Genomic DNA, 22,095 nt, shown 5'->3' on the forward strand with positions numbered 1-22,095 from the left:
GTGTTGCCTTGAGCTGTGGTGTAGGTCGCAGACGCGGCTCGGATCCCTCATTGCTGTGGCTCTGGTGTAGGCTAGCGGCTACAGCTCCAATTCGACCCCTAGCCTGGGAACCTCCTCCATATGCCGTGGGAAGCTGCCCTAGGAAAGACAAAAAGAAAAAAAGAAAAAAATAAATAAATAAATAATTAAACTTTAAAAAAGGCCACTTAGAGGTGGCCTTTCCAAGAATGATGCTTTAGAAGATGTTACCAGTGTACACACTGACCTGAAAAATGATGTCACTCCTCCCCAGAACACTCCTAATCCTGGCACTTACCACTTGAAAACCTTTATTGAAGAATCTCTATTAAATCCAGTGATAGCAACCTACGGTTTTAAAAACGAAGGACGGGGAAAACCACCTCTCGTGCAAAGAAACGATCCAGTACCAAATGACCTTCCCCAGTACATGCCTCCTGACTTCTTGGACTTGTTAAAGAAGCAAATAGCCACTTACTCATTTAAAGACAAACCGCGATCAAGTCCCAGCACGCTGGTTTACAGAGATCAGGTAAAGCACTACTAGCTGTTGACTTGGTGTGGGAAAGCTCTCAAGAGGCCCCGAGGAAAGAATTCTCTCTCCTCAAAGTGTATCTTCCCCAGGAGAAATTGAACACCTGGAGGATGCCTTATTTCCTTCAGGCATCAAACAAAAGGCTGCCTCATTTGCAAATATGCCCAGCAAGATTTTTCCCTATGAGAACTCCTTAACTAAAGTGAGTACATGGGGAAATTTTTTTTCCTTCGCTGGGGTCTCTCGGCAGGGTTCCCCTGACGTGAGGAGCCCCTGGGGTCTTGTGTGTAATGGGGCCATACTCCTGGCATCTTTAAGCACTTTATCAGTGTGCCCTCTTCTTCTAAAGAGAAAGCCCTGCCTTTTGGTGAGCAGTCCCCTTATTAGAGCGTGAATATAACTTTGGACAGTAAGGAAGCTTTGGGAAGAATTTCTTATAGAAATGTGGTACCAGGAGGGTCAGATTGTCCTCTCAGCTCTACCAGACCATGCGTGATATTGAGAATGTAGAGCCTGCTGGGCTTATAGCCCTGCTAGGCTCTGTGGAGGGAAGATGTTCCTGACTGGGAAATAGTTCAGTAACAATACAAGAATAGATCAAGGGCTGAGATAAATAGTGTAGCAGGAAATGCCAGGGGAGAGTTCAGTGTCGGGTGGGATTCAAAAGCTGAGCTCCCTGGACTTTGGATACAAGATAACATTCCTGTGGCTTTTTTTTTTTTTTTTTTCTATTTAAAAAAAAATTTTATTGGAGGAGTTCCCATCATGGCTCAGTGGCTAACACATCTGATGAGCATCCATGAGGACATAGGTTCGATCCCTTGTCTTGCTCAGTGGGTTAAGGATCTGGTGTTGCTGTCAGCTGTGGTGTAGGTCACAGAAGCGGCTCGGATCTGGCGTTGCTGTGGCTGTGGTGTAGGCTGGCAGCTACAGCTCCGATTGGACCCCTAGCCTGGGAACTTCCATATGCCGTGGGTGCAGCCCTAAAAAACAAAAACAAAATTTTTTATTGGAGTATAGTTGTTTTATAATGTATTAGTTTCACGCGTACAGCAAAGTGAGTCAGTTATACATATATCCATTCCTTTTTCCCGTATAGGTTACTATAGAACATTGAGTAGACCTCCCTGTGCTATAAGTAGGTCCTTGTTGGTTGTCTGTTTTATACATAGTAGTGTGTATGTGTTAATCCCATCCTCCCAATTTATCCCCCACCCTCACTCCTTGTGGCTCTTTTTTTTTTTTTTTTTTTCCGTCTTTTTGCCTTTTCTAGGGCCACTTCCTGTGGCATACGGAGGTTCCCAGGCTAGGGGTGGAAACAGAGCTGTAGCTGCCGGCCTACACCAGAGCCACAGCAACGCGGGATCTGAGCCGCGTCTGCAACCTACACCACAGCTCACAGCAATGCTGGATCCTTAACCCACTGAGCAAGGCCAGGGATCGAACCTACAACCTCATGGTTCCTAGTCAGATTCGTTAACCACTGAGCCACTACGGGAACTCCTCCATGTGGCTCTTAATAGTTTACTGTGAGCTTCCACATATATTTTCTTAGTAGTTCTTCGCAGGCATTCTGAAACCAGCAAAACAGATGCTATCCCCCTTTTACAGATGAGAAAACTGAGGTGAATAGAGATGAAGCAGCAGGGTCATAGGCGCATAGCTAACAAATAGGTGACACAGGAGTTCCGACGTGGTGCAGCAGTTAACAAACCCGACTAGGATCCATGAGGATTCGGGTTCGATCCCTGGCCTCTCTCAGTGGGTTAAGGATCTGGCGTTGCGTGAGCTGTGGTGTAGGCCGGCAGCTGTAGCTCCGATTTGACCCCTAGCCTGGGACCCTCCATATGACGTGGATGCAACCCTAAAAAAGGCAAAAGAAATAAGTAATAAATAAATAAATAAATAAATAAATAAATAGGCGAGATAGTACTTTCAACTGAAGGCTTCTGAGCCCAAGGGCCAGTGTTGGGATTTGGACTTTGTTATTTGGGACTTTGGGCCTTAATAGCGTCCATTTACAAAGGAGCCAAAAATAGTACCAGGCTTTACAACCGTGTCAGCATAATATGGTGATACCCGGAGTAGATGCATTGCAACCGGAGGTTGAACTAAATGGAAAGGGGTTGTGGTTATTAGGATGGACTAGAAATCTTTCCAGCCGGATGAGCACATGTATCCCAAGCGTGAACCCTTCCTACGGCTTTGCAAATTATAGCTTTGACACCGGGCAGAATGATAAATGCTCATCGGGTTAATCTTATCCTGTTCGCCTCGGCAGATGAATACAAACACTAAATTATGCTTAGACGTTTACGGCTTAGTATCAGGTAGCTTGGCGACGTGCGAGATCGTTCTGGCCACCTCCAAGGCGAGAGCATTTTGCCTCAGCCTCCACCGCCTCCTGGTGCTTCTCTGCTGGCTTTTAGAGGTTTCTGAGGGTAACGCTGGGCCCAGTGTCGAAAGTAGAAAATCTACATGGTTGGTATTAGGCAAAATTTAAAGCTTTAAAAGACCAAAAGAATTTGGCTTACCCAAAGGGCTGGATAAAACCTTCTGAAAACGTAACTTTCCTGTTCCTTTCTCCTCTTTCTCCCCCTCTCCCACAAAGGCTTGAGCTCTGGAAACTGGGAGAGTTAAGTGATTTCCTACTTTTCTGTTTCAAAGATATATGACAATACAGTCATTAAGAGGAGGGCTATTCAGATGTAACACTGCTTACGCAGCACCAATGAAATTCAAACTTCAGTTTTTTAAATAGGATTCAGTAAAATAATAATTTGAATTTAAGGTGAATACAGTATACATCATTGTTATTTATTGAGGTAGAGCAACATTCTCAAGTGCCCTAAATTTCGTAGATTATTTATGTTATACCTCATTAGTGCTGTTCTTTATTTGTAAGAAAGCTCTATTTTGTTTTGTTTTGTTTGTTTTAATTGTTATTTCCCCAGTACAATTTTTTTTCCTGCTGTACAGCATGGTGACGCAGTTACACCTATGTGTATAGATTCTATTTTCTCATATTATCATGCTCCATCATGAGTGACTAGACATAGTTCCCAGTGGATCTCATTGCTAATCCATTCCAAAGGCAATAGTTTGCATCTCTTACTATTTTTAATACCTTGATTCTGAAGCATGTAACTCAACTGGAGAACCTGTATCAAAGAATCCTTTCGTGTGTGTGTGTGTGCGTGTGCAATCATCTGTATCTGGCTTTTTCCAAAGAGTATTTGATCATGGATCTGCAATTTTTACAATCTGTGTTTTCTTATTAGAGAAGTAATGTTTTTATTTTAGAACACACATACAAAAGTGGCACCATCTCTCTTCCTTATGTAGTTTTATGACCCACTTTTCCCCTGTGTTGCCGTCATCCACTAATCCCTGGGTTCTGGCACCTCATGTCTGGATGATTTTGGCTCCCTTTGCTCCTTGGCACTCTTTCCACTACTCCTGTCATAATTTCAGTACACAATAGACAATGATGATTTTCCAAATCTGGCTTCTCAATTTCTTGAACTCTCTCCTCCATCAGCCGCTCACGCCTTAGATTTTCTTCAACACCGATCATTTCACCCTCCATAATCTCAGCTGCATGCATCCCACTCTGATCACTCTCCCCTAATCTTCTGCCTCACTTCCTCTTGTCTCCCAGCCTCAACAGTTTTTCCGTTCTTCCCAATCTGTAAATCCATTGATCCCAAAAGCTGAGTTTTTCCTCTTGGTGGTTGTTGAACCAAAAGATAGAACCAAGCCAAAGAGCAGGAGAAGGGCAGGACTTACTAATTGCAGCAAGTAAGGAGAACACCCAAAGACACTGCTTTCCCAAAGCAGTGTCTCCCCAAGAGCAAAACTGGGGAAGTTTTAAGCTAAGGGCCCATATGTTATCATGAAGGGGCTTGAGCGGAGGAGAATTCATCAGAGAACTGGGGCCAAGGTTGACAGAATCCAAGCTTTAGTTGATTGAAGTCAGGAGAGTCAACATCACCATTTTCATCCTCCACTTGGATGAGGGCCTTAGTGCCTGCAGAACTCAAAGACATGTAGCAGATGATGATATATATATATCTCACCAGGACTAGGAGGAACTAGGAGTGTTTTATGCTGAATTATTGTTTCTTGACTGATTTTCTTTTGTTCCCACATCCCCTCATTTCACTTAAGTCCATTAATTAAGTCCTATTCAAGGACAAGCACCGTGGCCAGGCTGAGATCGAAAAACAGCTTAGGCCAAAAATGGCTTCTCTTATGTCAAGAAAGCCATGCCTGCATCTCTTTCTCTGGGGACCTCCTACCCTATCTGCTTACACTGCCACTTTTCATTGCCTCTCAACTTTCTAATGTTTTCTTTCTTTTCAAAGCTTAAGTTCCAAAGGTAATCATTAGAGTTATTCCCTGCACACGCTCTCAATTCCCCGGCCCCTCATGGCTCATCTTCCTTGTTTGGCAAAGCCACAACCCTGGTCAAATCCCTCTGCGAACTTTGCACCTGCATCCGTGTAACTGAATGACTAGTCTCATTTTAAATTCTTCACCTCCCCTGGGCACCGAGTGGACTTCCCTAGTCTGTTTATTCTCTCGCTCTGTTGGGTGGTTTTCTCTTACATCTCCCCTCGACGCTTCCTCCTCAATCATTTTTTTTTTTTTTTTTTTTTTTTTTTTGCTTTGCCTGCTGCAGGTGGCAGTTCCCAGGCCAGAGATCAAACCCGAGCCACAGCAGTGACCCAAGCCACTGCAGTGACAAAGCCCAACCCTTAACCTACTGCACCACAAGAGAACCCCTCAATCCTCATTCTTTTTTCTCAGCCTTTTGGGGGGTTCCGCCCCTCCTCCTTGCCCCCTTCCTGTGAGAGTGCCCCAGGCACCCACATTGCTTCCCCATCTATGCTCATTGCCCACTGATCATCTCAAGGCTTGCAACACCAGCTCTTTGTGTGCACTTTCCAAATGTCTATCTCCCACCCAGACTTCTATGTTGAACCCCAGGCTTGTCTATCCAACAGCCTTGTTGACTTTCCCCTTTTCTGTCAGATCCAGGATTTCTCACCCTTGGCACTATTGACTTTTCGGACAGGATAATCTTTGTGGTGTGTGTGAAGGGGCGGGGGGTGCAGTTTGGTTCTTTGTAGGATGTTTAACAGCATTTCTGGATAATTAGATGTTGTAACAACCAACCCTGTCTCCAGACATTGCCCACATGTCTCCTGGGGAAGGAGAGAACCAAAAACAAACAAACAAAAAACCCACTCCTGATTGGGAACCTCTAGGTTCAGGCATTGTGATAGTGGGTGTGACCTCTGGGTGGCTGCTCTCAGGGTTGACAGGTTGACAGGGGACTGGCTTCATTGTGACCTCATCTCTTACGCCTCCGCTCACTCTCTTCCTTCCCCACTGGCCTCCTCCTGATGGCTCCTTGAATTTGCTACTCCCCTGCACCTCAGGGCTTTGCACCGCATCTTCCTTCCTCAGAATGCTCTTATCCCAGATATCTGCTTGGCTCACCCCTTCTCCTTCTTCAGTCTTTATCCGTGTGTCACCTTCTCAATCAGCCCCATTTAAATTGGCCACCTGACACCCTCAACCTTCCCTTCTCTGCTCTTTTTGTTTGTTTTCTTAGCACGTAGAGCCATCCGTATACTATATAATTTACTTGCACTTTGCGTTTTTTGTTTATTGTCTGTCTCCTCCCATGAGAGTGAAGCTTCATAAAGACATGAGTACTTAGCTGTTTTTTCACTGTTATATCTTTGCCTCTGGAACAGTGTCCGATGGTTAATATTTGCCAAATGCACACATGCCTGAAGGATTCCTCACATATCTGATATCTGCCTGGGCCTTATTCATTTTGTTTCCTTGGATGTGTGGTTATCTTTGACTGTGTGTTGCTCATTGCCCCTGAAAAATTGTTTCAGGAATTCCCTGACACCTAAGATGAAAGTGTTTTCCTTCAGAGAAGGTTTGCTTTTGGTTCTGCTGATACTAAGGGGAGTGACCAGTCTGGTCCCACTTAAAATGCACTGCTTATATGTTCTTGGATCTCTCCAGTGATGGGAATTTGGATTGGAATCCATGAAAGGGACCAACCCACGGTTACACTCTGTCAAGGGTGGGTTTCTTCCCTCTATTCCAGTTCTGCTTAACACCAAGACAACTCTCTCTGCAGTCCTCTCAGCATCAGGATGAGGTGGGAGGGTTGCTTTTAGTAAGTCCCCTTTTGGGGCCTCCAATTCCTGTGGGTAGGATTCCCATTAGATCACCATCATTGATGGCTCAGGTCAAAGCCTCTGGATCCTTCGAGGGCTCTGATGTTCACTCAAACCCAACTCTGGTTTTCTGCTGAGTTATTTGGGTTTTGGTTTTTGTTTTTGTTTTTTGCTTTTTAGGGCTGCACCTGCAGCATATGAAGGTTCCCAGGTTAGGGGTCCAATTGGAGCTATAGCTGCTGGCCTACACCACAGCCACAGCAAGATGAGATCCGCATCTGCAACCTACAGCACAGCTCACAGCAACACTGGATCCTTAACTGAATGAACAAGGCCAGGGATCAAACCCACAACCTCATGGTTCCTAGTTGGATTTGTTTCCACTGCGCCATGATGGGAACTCCTTTTGCAGAGTTTTGGCTGGACCAGCAAACATCTATGACCAAAACTGGGCCATTTGCCTCTCTGGTTTCTTCTTGCTTTCTCTTGGTTTGGGAGTCTTATATTCCTTATCTTGTCATCAAGTTCATATCTTTTTAAAAACTCTTGTTTATTTTTAATGTTGTATCCCTTGCGTCTAGTAGTTGAGTGCAGTGGGAAGGTTCATCATCCAAATAACCTAGGCTGCCGTTGGCAGAAACTAGAATTTTTTTCCCTTTGGAAATATATTTTATATCTTTTCCACACCATCATGTACTCTGTACATCATTTTATTTATTTATTTATTATTTTTATTTTTTTGTCTTTTTGCCATTTTCTTGGTCCACTTCCGCGACATATGGAGGTTCCCAGGCTAGGGGTCAAATCGGAGCTGTAGCTGCCGGCCTATGCCACAGCCACAGCAATGCCAGATCCTTAACCCACTGAGCAAGGCCAGGGACCGAACCCTCAACCTCATGGTTCCTAGTCGGATTCCTTAACCACTGAGCCACTACGGGAACTTCCCTGTACATCATTTTAAATAGCTGCAGAGTATTCTTCTATAAGGACAGCCTAATGCTAATGCTGCATATTCAGCCACTTCCTGCTTTTAGTTAGAGAGTGAAGTTGTTGAGGAAAGGGCACATAGATGTCTAAGTCTTTTGCGATGCAATGCCAAGATGCTCCCACAAAAACTGGGCCTGAATGCCACTCCACCTTGCAGAGAATAAGTCCAGGACCATTTCAAATGCTACTGTTTATGTTTTCAACGGGAAACATGGATCCAGAGACTTAAATGGGAAAGCTTAAAGTATACACTTGAGGGAGTTCCTGTTGTGGCACTGTGGAAACAAATCCAACTAGTATCCATGAGGAAGCAGGTTTAATCCCTGGCCTCTCTCAGTGAGTTGGAGATCCAGCGTTGCTGTGGCTGTGGTGTAGGCCAACAGCTGTAGCTCCAATTTGACCCCTGGCCTGGGAACCTCCATATTGCTGTGGGTGAGGCCCTAAAAAGCAAGAAAAATAAAAATTTAAAAAATAAGTAAAGCATACACTTGACATGAACATGCCAGGGGCATTTCAGCAACCTGAAGTCAGCTCAGTCTGTGCCAAAGCCTCCCTACAATGAATGGGACAAAGAGAAGGTGGTGACTCTGCCCCAGTCTGTAGCCAGTGAGTCACTGGTGACCAAGGTCAGCCAGGCTGGAAGAGCAGAGTGCTATAAGGGAGAGAAGCTACAAGGAAGTTTTAGGAAAATGCTGACCACTAATTCTGTGGCTTCAACACTCTCCCATCAAAGGGTAAAAGTGAGCCATATTCTCTTATCATCCAACTGAAGTGGACATTCAGGTTTAAAAATGAGCAAAGAGGAGTTTGCCATTGTGGCTCAGGAGGTTAAGGACCTGACACGTGCCCATGAGGATGCAAGTTGGCTCTGTGGGTTAAGGATCTGGCATTGCCACAAGCTGTGGCATAGGTCGCAGATGCAGTTTGGATCAGGTGCTGCTGTGGCTGTGGTGTAGGCCAGCAGCTGCAGCTCTGATTTGACCCCTAGCCTGGGGACTTCCATATGCTGCAGGTGTGGCCTAAAGAAAAAAAAGGCAGAGACACCAAAAAAAAAAAAAAAAAAAAAAAGAAAAAAGAAAAAGAAAACAAACCTATTAGAACTAATACATGAATTCAGTAAAGTTGTCAGACACAAGGTTAATATACAGAAATATGTTGCTTTTTTATATGCTAATGATGAACTATCAGAGAAAACAAGAAAACACTCCTGTTTAAAAACCACATCAAAAAGAACAAAATAGGAGTTCCCGTCGTGGCGCAGTGGTTAACGAATCCGACTAGGAACCATGAGGTTGCGGGTTCGGTCCCTGCCCTCCCTCAGTGGGTTAACGATCCGGCATTGTCGTGAGCTGTGGTGTAGGTTGCAGACGCGGCTCGGATCCCGCGTTGCTGTGGCTCTGGCGTAGGCCAGTGGCTACAGCTCCGATTCAACCCCTAGCCTGGGAACCTCCATATGCCGCGGGAGCGGCCCAAGAAATAGCAACAACAACAAAAGACAAAAAAAGACAAAAAAAAAAAAAGAACAAAATACTTAGGAATAAACTTAATCATGGAGCTGAAAGACCTGTACTCTGAAAACTATAAAACTCTGATGAAGATTATACAAAGAAATGGAAAATATCCTGTGTTCGTGAATTGGAAGAGTTATTGTTGTTACAATAGCCATACTCTCCAAAGCTATCTACAGATTTAACACAATCCTGTCAAAATACCCTTGATATTTTCCACATAACTGGAATAATTCTAAAATGTATATGGAACCACAAAAAAACATGAATAGCCAAAGCAATCTTGAGAATAAAGAAAAAATCTGGACTTCAGACTGTGCTAGAAAGTTACAGTAATCAAAACAGTATGGTGCTGACACAAAACAGACACATAGATCAGTGAAACAGAATAAATAGCCCAAAAATAAATCCACACATCCATGGTCAATCTGCGACAAAGGGGGCAAGAATATATAATGAGGAAAAGACAATCTCTTTCCTAAGAGGTGCTGGGAAAACTGGAAGGCTGCATGTGAAAGAGTGACATTAGAACATTCTTGGAGTTCCCTGGTGGCCTATTGGTTAAGGATCTAGTGTGGCCAGATGCTGTGGCTTGGGTCACTGCTGTGGAAGAGATTCAGTCCCTGGCCTGGAACTTCTGTATGCTGCAGATGTGGCCATGAAAAAAAAAAAAGAAGAAGAAGAAGAATACCATATACAAAAATAAACTCTAAATGGATTGAAGACCTAAATGTAATACTATAAGCCATAAAACTCCTAGAAAAAAGCATACGCAGAACAGTCTTTGACATAAATCACTGCATTATTTTTTCACATCTGCCTCCTCACCCAAAAGCAAAAACAAAAATAAACAAATGAGACCTTATTAAACTTAAAGATTTTTGCACAGCAGAGGAAATCATCAATGAAACAAAGACAGCCTGCTGAATGGGAGGAACTATTTGCATATGTTATGACCAATAAGGAAGGGGTTAATATCCAAAATATATGAACAATTCACACAGCTCAAAATTTAAAAAATTAAAAAATGGTAGAAGACTTGAGTAAGCATTTTTCCAAGAAAACATACAGATGGCCAATAGACACATGAAGAGAAACTCAACATCATTAATCATTAGAGAAATGCAAATAAAAATCAGCAAGTGATAAGAGCTAGAACTTCACAATGAGATATACCAGTTGCTAAAATAATATAAAATGATGCTTGGATTCCATTAATAATTAAATAATTAAAACAAGTGGATAGACACAATTTTTCACCTATCAGATGATCAACAATTTAAGTTGGATGGTACCCATTATATTGGCAAAAGGGATACAGAAACATATTCTCATACACTAGTTGTATGAATATAAATTGTTGCAAGTGTTGTGGGGGGCAATTTGATGATTCTTGGTCATGTTTTAAATGCACATAGGGCCAGAGTTCCCGTTGCGGCGCAGTGGTTAATGAATCCAACTAGGAACCATGAGGTTGCGGGTTCGATCACTGGCCTCACTCAGTGGGTTAAGGATTGTTTATAAATTACCTAGAGGGCTCATTATATACTGTGGTACATCCATACTGTGGTATACCATGCTACCATTAAAAATAATGAGGTAAATCTACATGTTTTGATATGGAAGCATCTCCAAGATATATTATAAAATGAAAAAATTTAAGAAACAGATTATTACAGCATAATCTCATTTGTACAAATGAAAACATATGTATATGATGTTAAATGTATACTGTTTTTCTTGAGAGATACTTAAGCAATCATTAACCCTGGTTTCTGTTTAGGAAGTAGGGCTTAGGTAGGGAGCAAGGCATCTCACCTTTACTTTCTTCCCTTCCTATAGATTTTGACTTGTTTTCAGTGTGCTCGCAACATTCTTTTCGGTCATGCTCATTTGTGAAGAAATCAAAAATTTTTCCAACGAATATTTTTCCTCTTATTTCTTTTAATTTTCCTTTTTAAAACTTCTCTTCACTTCCTAGGTTATGAAGATTTCAGTGGAAAACACAGTTAAACAAAATTTTAAATTGCCTTGGAGTTCCACTGTGGCTCAGTGGATTAAGGATCCGGCATTGTCACTACAGTGATTTGGGTCACTGCTGTGGCATGAATTTGATTCCTCAGCCTAGAATTTTTTTGTATGCTGAGGGTGTAGCCAACAACAACAACAACAAAAAATTTGCCTTAAATTTCTGTTGAGGTTGGCTTTAGCACTGCTTTAGAAGATCAAGCTCATATGAAAGAAAACAAATGTGGTGCCTCTGCCACCTCCCAGTATCTGTTTTAGGTCAAAAAGGGGTAGCCCAGCTGGAACAGCGCCCCTATTAACTCAGAGAATGAATCCAAGGATCCTTTTTTTTTTTTTTTTTTGTCTTTTTAGGGCCACACCTTCAGCATATAGAAATTCCTAGGCTACAGGTCTAATTGGAGCTGAAGCCGCCAGCCTACACCACAGACACAGCAATGTAGAATCCAAGCTGCATTTGTGACCTACACCACAGCTCACGGCAACACCAGATCCTTAACCCACTGAGCGAGGCTGGGGAGTGATCCTGCGTCCTCATGGATTCGTTTCTGCTGAGCCACAACGGGAACTCCCAAGGATCCATTTTAATGTGTTCTAAAGACATCCTTGAATAGCTGATTGGGAGATGGAGGCTGAGAAAACCTGGTTGGTTCATTGATTTTTGTTAGCTATGTTCATAGCTGTGGTCATGATGTCTCTGTAGACATGTTAATTTGCAAAGCGCTCTGTGGTAAATAACAGCTGAAGACATTTTTAACAGGATGATTTTTCAAGGAGTAAGGTACCAGCAGAGAGAAACTTTGTGCCTAGGAAGTGGCTGACAGGTAAACTTCAGGGAACTTAAGTCTTAAGTGCTGGGATAAAGAAGAGGAAAACACAAATAAGATGGAACAATTCATTGTGCATTTAAATGAAAAAAAAAATAATGGTGCTCCGAGTTGACACATTTAGCAGATATTATTTGAGGCTGAACTCTCAGAGAGCAACTGCATGGCAAAGCAGTGATTGTCACATGCAAATTTGTCAAAGTGAATTTTGAAAGGTGGATACAGAAAACTTACCTTAGGCATGGGGACCCACTAAGAGTTCTTAGTTCACTTAGAGCTGCTGAAGGTTACAGGGTGTTGGTAAAATTAAGAACACTATGATTGGTGTCATTAGGCGGGCTTCTTTTTTGAGAAAGTGCTGTGTTGTCTGTCTTTCAGATCCTAAAGGGGTTTGCATGGTGAGTCAGTGATATTTCAGTATGAAGTAGGATACTGTTTTCTCAGAGAGAAGGTACAAGATGAAATTTCTACCAGTAGGGCCTAAAACAACCTGCCAGCCTGTGGCTGCATTCGCCTTATAATTATTCTTTATAGAGTCTAAAGGTCTGAAAAATCTTTTTCCTTCTGTCCCAACTATTTATGGGTCTGGGTTCTCAAAATATTCTCAAACCAAGAGCCTAATGAGCAGGGTTGGGTATTTTGTACTTATTCTAGTTTTCTGTCCTTGATGGGGTTGGCACAACTCAGTTAACTACGTATCCACACTAATATCATCCTGCAGATTTTTATGATTCCAAGCTAGTGCAGGATTTCTGAGTGCCTAATCAACATGGATCAAAACATTAATTAACTAGATCAACTTTTTTTTTCTTTTTAGGGCCACACTTGTGGCACATGGAGGGTCCCAGGCTCAGGGTCAAATCGGAGCTACAGCTGCCAGCCTACACCACAGCCACAGCAGCACCAGGAGCTATGTCTGTGACCTATACCACAGCTCACAGCAACGCCTGATCCTTAACCCACTGAGCAAGGCCAGGGATGGAACCCTTGTCCTCATGGGCACTAGTCAGATTTGTTTCTGCTGCACCACAAGGGGAACTCCTAGATCAACCATTTTTATGGGCACATTGTCTAGATTCTCTGAGCCTTACGTTGCAACTGAGGAACCCAGAAGCATATGTAGGAATTAGGGGGAAAATGTATATAGTGTATATGAGTATATATACTGTGTATATACATGCACACATACATTATATATATATGGACAATAGAACCATCCAGATAGTTTGCAACAAGTTCAGCTCTGCGCAGAGAAGCAGTCCTTTACATAAGGCAGCTGACTATTCAAGACGTCATGGAAAAAAGTCAGTCCTCTCTGCAGCTATTTTAAATAGCGAAGAGGAGTTCCCGTCAAGGCTCAGCAGAAAGCAATCCGACTAGGAACCATGAGGTTGTGGGTTCGATCCCTGGCCTTGCTCAGTGGGTTAAGGATCCGGTGTTGCCGTGAGCCAGTGTAGGCCAGTGGCTACAGCTCCAATTAGACCCCTAGCCTGGGAACCTTCATATGTCACGGATGTGGCCCTAAAAGACAAACAAATATATATATGTATATATATCGAAGAATGGCCAATACCAAGTAAAGTAGGGCAAACAGAAGCTACAGCTACTTGGAGTTCCCATCATGGCTCAGCGGGTTAGGTATCACAAGGATGCGGGTTTGATCCCTGGCCTCACTCAGTGGGTTTAGGATCCAGCATTGCTGTGAACTGTGGTGTAGGTCACAGATGTGGCTCAGATCTGGTATCACTGTGGCTGTGGTGTAGGCCGGCAGCTGCAGCTCCTATTCTACCCCTAGCCCCGTAGCCTGGGAACTTCCATATGTCTCAGACACGGCCCTAAAAAGACCCCCCCCCAAAAAAAGAAAAAAAATGCTTCAGATAACTAGTATTCCTTTGTAGACTAATGCTGTGCAAGAGTTTTTCCATTATTGCTTCAGTTAAAAAATCTTACGTTGGAGTTCCCGTCGTGGCACAGTGGTTAACGAATCCGACTAGGAACCATGAGGTTGCGGGTTCAGTCCCTGCCCTTGCTCAGTGGGTTGACGATCCGGCTCTGCCATGAGCTGTGGTGTAGGTTGCAGACGTGACTCGGATCCCGCGTTGCTGTGGCTCTGGTGTAGGCCGGTGGCTACAGCTCCAATTGGACCCCTAGCCTGGGAACCTCCATATGCCGCGGGAGCGGCCCAAGAAATAGCAAAAAGACCAAAAAAAAAAAAAAAAAAAAAAAATCTTATGTCATTGCTGAATGTAGATGAATAAACACCTGCTTTAAGGTTTTGGGTTTTTTTCTCACTTTTCAGTTCTCTTCTTTCCCCTTCTGTGTATGTGTGTTCACACGTGCCTGAGCGAGAGGAGGGAGGGAGCTGGAGAGCAAGGAGTGTAAAGCATACATGCAAAGTGTAAAAGGAAATAGAAAGCAAACTCCTGGGTTTTCTCATCAAAATCAAGAAGTAGAATGTTGTGACCCCTAAGAGAGCCTCCTGCTTAAAATACATTTCTGTGCTTCCACAGTGTAATAATAATAATAAAAAAAAATACTTGTGTTTCCATGCTGTTTATTCTGTCAGGTGAGTAGTGAACAAGGCACAGGTGCATCAGGACATTGTTGTATATTTCATCAAAAAATTTTTACGGGAGTTCCTGTCGTGGCGCAGTGGTTAACGAATCCGACTAGGAACCATGAGGTTGCAGGTTCGATCCCTGCCCTTGCTCAGTGGGTTAAAGATCCGGCGTTGCCGTGAGCTGTGGTGTAGGTCGCAGACGCGGCTCGGATCCCTCGTTGCTGTGGCTCTGGCGTAGGCCAGTGGCTACAGCTCCGATTCGACCCCTAGCCTGGGAACCTCCATATGCCGCGAGAGCGGCCCAAGAAATGGCAAAAAAAGACAAAAAAAAAAAAAAAATTTTTACGGTATTTAATGTTATTATCACTGAGTCCACAAAAAGCTGGCTGTCCCGTCATAATTCTGTATTAATATGGGAAAGACAGCTGCAGGGTGAAATGTAATAGCTGGACTTCCACGTGGCAGATAACGGCAGGATGTGGACGCCTCTTTTCCAATAAAGGCAGTATGGTGTTTTTAAATCTGATTTTAATATAATATGAGGCCAAGGGGAGATTGTCCGTTCCGGCAGGGAGTCTTCCCAGGACTTCGTAACCCTGCTCCTCCCTGCCAGCTCCTGGAACATAGGAAGCCCTGGACGTCCCGATAGTCTTCTCCTGGCTTCTCATTCCTTTTCCTTCTCTGCTTCCCTTCCTTCATCCATCCCCTCCCTGACACTCCCCTACTGTCCACGGACCCTGGGACAACAGAGCCAACCAGGTGGTGTGCAACAAGTTTCACAACGGGCAGAGAGGCAGTCTCCTCTGCAGGTTCTCCTTCTTAGAACCCCTTCTTCCTCAAGGAAGTCCTACCTTCCTTAAAACCCCACTCAAGTCTCTCTGTCTTTACTATTTTTAGATCACCGAATTGGATTTTTTTAATTCTTTCCCCCCCGGCTTTACTGAGGTGTCATTGACAAAACTAACTATACTTAAGGTGTACAATGCGATGATTTGATACATGTATACACTGTGAAATGATCAGCACGATCAAGGTAATTAACACATCCATCACCGCACATAGTTACCATTTGTGTGAGATAATGTGTGTGAGATAAGAACACTTAAGATCTACCCTCTTAGCAATTTTCAAGTATACAGTACAGTATTATTAACTGCAGTCACCAAGCTCTCCATCGTATCTCTGTAACTTATTTATCTGATAAAAAGGTCTTTTGACCAACATCTCCCCATTTCCTCCACCTGCCAGCTCCTGGACTTTTACTGTTTCTATGAGTACAGCCTTTTTAAATTCCACATATAAGTGCTGCAAAATGGTATTTGTCTTTCTCTGTCTGGCTTCTTCCATTTAACATAATGCCCTTCAGGGTCATTCGCGTTGTTGCAAATGATAGGGTTTCCTTCTTTTTTTATGGTCAAATAATATTCCAGTATATGTACACTATATCCATATGTACCATTGATGGATACTTGGGTTACTTCCATAGCTTGGTTAACTGTGAATAATGCTGCAGTAAATATGGGAGTGCAGATAATCTCTTTCAGGTGCTGATTTTTTTTTTCCTTCAGATCTATTCTCTGAAGTGGGATTGACAGATCCTATGATAGTTCTGCTTTTAATTTTTGAGAAGCCTGAATTCTGCTTTCCATAGCAGCTGTGCCATTTTATATTCCCACCAACAGTACCCAAAGGTTTCATTTTCTAAACATCTGCACAACACTTGTTATCTCTTGTCTTTTGATAATAGTCATTCTATAGGTGTGAGGTGATATCTCATTATGGTTTGGATTTGCATTTCCCTGATGATTAGTGATGTTGAGCACCTTTCCATATCATTTGGTCATTCGTATGTCTTCTATGAAAGAAATGTCTATTCAGGTCTTTTGCCCATTTTTTTTTTTCTTTTTCTTTTTTGGCATGTGGAGTTCCCGGGCCAGGGATCAGATCCAAGGTGCAGTTGTGACCTATGCCACAGCTATGGCAATGCCGGATCCTTAACCCACTCTGCCAGGTCAGGGATTGAACCTGTGTCCCAGTGCTCTGGAGGTACTGCCAATCCCACTGTGCCACTGCAGGAACTCTGCCCATTTTTAAATTGGATTATTTGGTGTTTTTTTGCTGTCGAGTATATGAGTTCCTTATAGGGGAGTTCCCGACATGGCACAGCAGAAACGAATCCGACTAGGAACCATGAGTTTGCGGGTTCAATCCCCAGCCTGGCTCAACAGGTTAAGGATCTGGCATTGCTGTGACCTGTGGTGTAGGTCGCAGACCTGGCTCAGATCTGACATCACTGTGGCTGTGGTGTAGCCTGGCAGCTGCAGCTCCTATTAGACCCCTAGCCTGGGACCTTCCATATGTCACAGGTGCAGCCCTAGAAAGACAAAAAGACAAAAAGACAAAAAAAAAAAAAAAAAAAAAAAGAGTTCCTTACATATTTTGGCTCTTAACACCTTATCAGATATGTGGTTTGCAAATATTTTCTAACATTCCTTAGGTGGCCTTTGCATTTTGTTGATTATTTCCATGGCCATACTTTGATGTAGTTCCACTTGCTTATTTTTGCTTTTGTCGCCCGTGCTTTCAGTGTCGTATCTTAAAAAAAAAAAAAAAAAAAAAACTTTGCTGAGACCAATGTCAAGGAGTTTTTTCCATATGTTTTCTTCTAGGGGTTTTATGGTTTCACATGCCACATTTAAGTGTTCAGTCGTTTTGAGTTAGTATTTGTGAGTGGTATAAGATAGGGTCTAGTTTTATTCCTCTGCATGTAGATATCCAGTTTCCCCAATACCATTTATTGAAGAGAGAAGCCTTTCCCTATTGTGTGTTCTTGGTACCCTTGTCAAAGATTAGTCGACTGTATATGTGTGAATTTATTTGGGGGCTATTTTGTTCCATTAGTCTATGTGTCTGTTTTTACGCTTGTACCATACTGGTTTGATTACTGTAGTTTTGAAATCAGGAAGTGTGATGCCTACAGCTTTGTTCTTCTTTCTCAAGATTGCTTTGATTATCTGGGGTCTTTTGTGGTCCCTTATTGATTTTAGGATTGTTTCTTCTGTATCTTTGAAAAACTGCTTTTAGAAGTTTGATATGGATTCCACTGAATCTATAGATTGCTTTGGATAGATAGTATGGATAGTTTAACAATATTAATTTTTCTAATTCATAATGGGATATCTTTCCCTTCATTTGTATCTTCTTCAGTTTCTCTCATCAGTGTCTTATTGTTTTCACTGTACAGATCTTCCATCTGTTAATTAAATTTATTCCTAAGTATTTTGTGGTTTTATGGGTTTTTTGGCTATGCCTGCAGCATGTGGAAGTTTCCAAGCCAGGGATTAAAAACATGCCACAGCAGCAACCCAGGCCACTGCAGTGACAATGCTGGATCCTTAACCCACTGCACCACAAGGGAAGTCCAGGATTTTGTGTTTTTGATGCTGCTGTAAATGAGATTGTTTTCTTATTTTTTTTTTCTTTTTTGGTCACACTAAGGCATTATGGAGTTCCTGAGCCAGGGATCAGAGAAATTGATTTGTATTTCACTAATTGGTTGTCAGTTGGATTTGTTGAGTCTAGTACATTTAAAATATGATTAATTGTACAGCATTTTTCTATACACTATTGCAGGCATACAGTCATAAAATTCACCATGAAAACTGAGTATCTGTTGAATATTTTGAATCTCTGCCTTTGAAAATATACCATTTCCACTAGTAAAATAGAAAATAAATCATGTTGGAGTTCCTCTTGTGGCTCAGTGGTTAACAAATCCGTCTGGGAACCTCGAGGTTGCCGGTTTGATCCCTAGCTTCGCTCATTGCGTTAAGGGTCTGGCATTGCCGTCAGCTGTGGTGTAGGTCATAGATGCTGCTCAGATTCCTCATTTCTCTGACTCTGGCGTAGACTGAGGGCTACAGCTCTGATTAGACCCCTAGCATGGGAGCCTCCATATGCCGCGGTGCGGCTCTAGAAAGACAAAAAAAAAGAAAAGAAGTCATGCTGCATGGTCACAAAATAAAGGCTTATGAATGATAGATAATAAAGTTAGTTTGAGAGCTATATTAATCTATTATTGGTGTTTTTGTCCATTGTTTGTAGTCAGTTAAGCTTTCACCAGGGCAATACGATCTACTTCCTGCACCAGTTCCTAAGTACGCTTCCAGGTAATTGTATGCTTATTACATTGCTTTTACTAATTTCACTCATGCCTTTCTATTTACATACTTAACAACCAACACTAATGACTTTTAAACCTCATTTATAACCATCATATCCAGATTAGCATTTTTTAATATTTAATGATAGAGAATATGTTAAAGATCCTCACATTAAAAGATGTAGAAAAACATATCTTCTCTTTTCAAATTTAGGAGCTTCATATTTCGTTCTACAGTTCAAAGATTTCCAACAGGCTGCTTCACTCCTGTAAGTATGTCGGCCGACAGTTAACTCATGATGAATTTAATGTTTAAAATGGGCAGTGGTTCCTTTTGATCCTGATGAACATCCCCTCTCATTGTAGTGGAAAAGCAATGAATGATTAAGGTAACTGCTTTCAGATATACTTAAAATATATCTGAAGATACACTGGGGATTTCAGTGTAAGTAACCCGTTTGTGTCACGTTATAGAAGAAAAGTAGAGGCTCCTCCACTCTCTTTAGGTCTTGACTCATATGACCTTATTGAGGTCATCCCTAGTCACCTGTTCAGAATTGCCCGCCCCTCTTTCTTGGTTTATTTTTCTCATAGTGCTCAGCACTGTCTGAGGCAGTACATTTAAAAATGTGCGTATCCCGTTTTTAATCTGTCTCCCCCACCAGAGTGTAAGCTTCATGAAGGTGGGGATTTTTGTCTGTTTTTGTCTTGTAGACCGAGCATGTAGGAAAACAGCTGGCACATAGTGTTTGTTGAATTAATTAATCATTACAATCATCAGAGATATTCAGTAGATCGCTGTTAATAGCAAGAAGGAAAATTATTCCTAATTTCTTTCCTTTAAAAAATGTGAAAATTCTTTCTATGTCTAAAAGTTTTCAAATACATGGACCTGTGTTTGACAGAAATGAACTCTTTCCGAGAAGTAATCAGTAGGATGCCAAAAATTAAAAAAGAAGGAATGAGAAAATATGGTTATTTTGGGGTGCTTTAATGGACTATAGTTATTTATTTGTAAATAGAAACCTGTGGGGAAGGACGTAACAGCAAACATCAGAAAGAAGATAGGTAGCTGAGCTCAGGGAGTTCCCACCGTGGCTCAGCAGGTTACGAACCCAACTAGTATCCATGAGGATGCGGTTTGATCCCTGGCCTCGCTCAGTGGGTTGAGGATTTGACATTGCTGTGAGCTGTGGTGTGGACTGTGGACATGGCTTGGATCCAGTGTTGCTGTGGCTGTGGTATAGGCCAGCAACTGCAGTTCCAACTTGACCCCTAGCCTGGGAACTTCCATGTGCCGCAGGTATGGCCCTAAAAAAAAAAACAAACAACAACAACAACAACAAAACAGAGCTCAAAGGCTCTAGAATATATAAGATTTTTATATTTGGTAAAGATGGTATGACAAATCAGTAGGGAGAAAGGAAGAAATATTTCATGCTAGATAGTTGATTAACTTGGAAAAAATAGATTCTTTATACTACATGTTAAAATAATGTCCATGTTAATTAAAGAATTAAATACTTTTGAAACTATAAAATCAGGAGAAAATATATTAGCATATATCTAATTTTAGGATAAAGCATCTTTTCCAGAGATAACACATTTTAAGAGATAAAGGCAATGGGAGTTCCCGTCATGGCTAGCATTCATGAGGACATTGCTGTGGCTGCGACTGTGGCTGGCAGCTACAACTCTGATTCGACCCCTAGCCTGGGAACTTCCATATGCTGCAGGTGTGGCTGTAAAAAGGAAAAGAAAAAGTAAAACAGATAAAGGCAGTGAATGAACAATTCATAAAATAAGAAATTCAGATAGCCAATAAAGGTGAAATTTTTTTTCTTTTTTTTTTTTTTTTTTCTTTTCCCTCCAATCTCCACCTCCTGGTCACACTGCCTTTTCCTCCCTTCTCAAATTTCCTCTGTTTCCCTCTTAAAAGGACACTTTTAAGAACACAAGCCAAGGAAGGCTGTGCCACCAGGAACTGGGAGGGGCCGGGGGTGGGTCTTAAGGGAATCCTAATCTAATCCTAATCTTAGGGACCACAGCTTCCCAACACCTTGATTTCAGCTCAGTGTAACTGATTTGGGACTTCTGGCCTCTAGGACTATGAGACAATAAAATTCTGTTGTTTCAAGGAGTTCCTGTCGTGGCGCAGTGGTTAACGAATCCGACTAGGAACCATGAGGTTGCGGGTTTGATCCCTGGCCTTGCTCAGTGGGTTGAGGATCCGGCGTTGCCGCGAGCTGTGGTGTAGGTTGCAGACGCAGCTCGGATCCCGCGTTGCTGTGCCTGTGGCTATGGCTCTGATTAGACCCCTCGCCTGGGAATCTCCATATGTTGCGGGCCCGGCCCTAGAAAAGGCAAAAGAAGACAAAAATAATGGTAATAATAAAATAAAATTCTGTTGTTTTAAGCCACCAAATTTATGGTAATTTGTTATGGTAGCAACAGGAAACTAATGCAGGTGGGGATGATTTCCAGGTGAACTTCACAATAGACTAATGAGATGAGGACTGGCTTTTCCTCTGTGTAGCTCATAAATGTTTGCATCAGTTAGGCTTTCTCTTGATCACGTCATGTACTTCAGAATGACTCCTCAGCCTCCTGCCTGGGGTACAGGCAGTTGCTAGTGTGGGGCTAGTTGCTGGTGTTCTGGTAATTGAGTAGGGAAGGGGCTGGGCTGGGGGGTGGTGTCTCAACATTTGTTGTATAGTTCTTTCTCCATTTTTAAAACTGTAGTATAATTGATTTACAATATTGTGTTAGTTGCAGGTGTACAGCAACATGCTTCTGTTATATGTATTTTTTTCAGATCATTTTCCATTATAGGTTATTACAAGATTGAATATAGGCACTGTGCTATATAGTAAATCCTTGTTGCTTACCTATTTTATGTGCAGTAGTTTGTGTGTGTTAATCACACACTCCTAATTTATCCTTCTCCCTCCTCTCTCCTTTGGTAACCATAAGATTGTTTTCTATGCCTGTGAGTCTGTTTCTGTTTTGTATATAGATTCACTTGTACTGTTTTCTAGATGCCACATGTAAGGTAATGTATAGTATTTGTCTTTCTCTGTCTGACTTCCTTCAATTAGCATGATAATCTCAGGAGTTTCTGTTGTGGCTCTGTGGGTTAAGGAACTGGCGTTGTCTCTGTGAGGATGTGGGTTCAATCCTTGGACTCACTCAGTGGGTTAAGAATCTGGCATTGCCACAAGCTGTAGCAGAGTTCACAGGTACAGCTTGGATCTGGTGTTGCCA

At 42.3% G+C, this 22,095-nt stretch overlaps 1 protein-coding gene across 1 annotated transcript in view; it reads left to right on the forward strand.

The window, feature by feature from the left end:
* The window catches only part of STPG4 (sperm-tail PG-rich repeat containing 4), a 51,548-nt gene that overhangs the window by 7,413 nt on the left and 22,040 nt on the right, over nt 1–22,095 (forward strand). Inside the window, exons 3-5 of the mRNA XM_003481221.4 lie at nt 293–550; nt 18,774–18,838; nt 19,046–19,100. Coding sequence (XP_003481269.2) covers nt 293–550; nt 18,774–18,838; nt 19,046–19,100 — 378 coding nt within the window. The remainder of the gene's footprint in view (nt 1–292; nt 551–18,773; nt 18,839–19,045; nt 19,101–22,095) is intronic.

The sequence above is a fragment of the Sus scrofa genome, chromosome 3 (assembly GCF_000003025.6).
Source record: "Sus scrofa isolate TJ Tabasco breed Duroc chromosome 3, Sscrofa11.1, whole genome shotgun sequence".
Taxonomy (NCBI): domain Eukaryota; kingdom Metazoa; phylum Chordata; class Mammalia; order Artiodactyla; family Suidae; genus Sus; species Sus scrofa.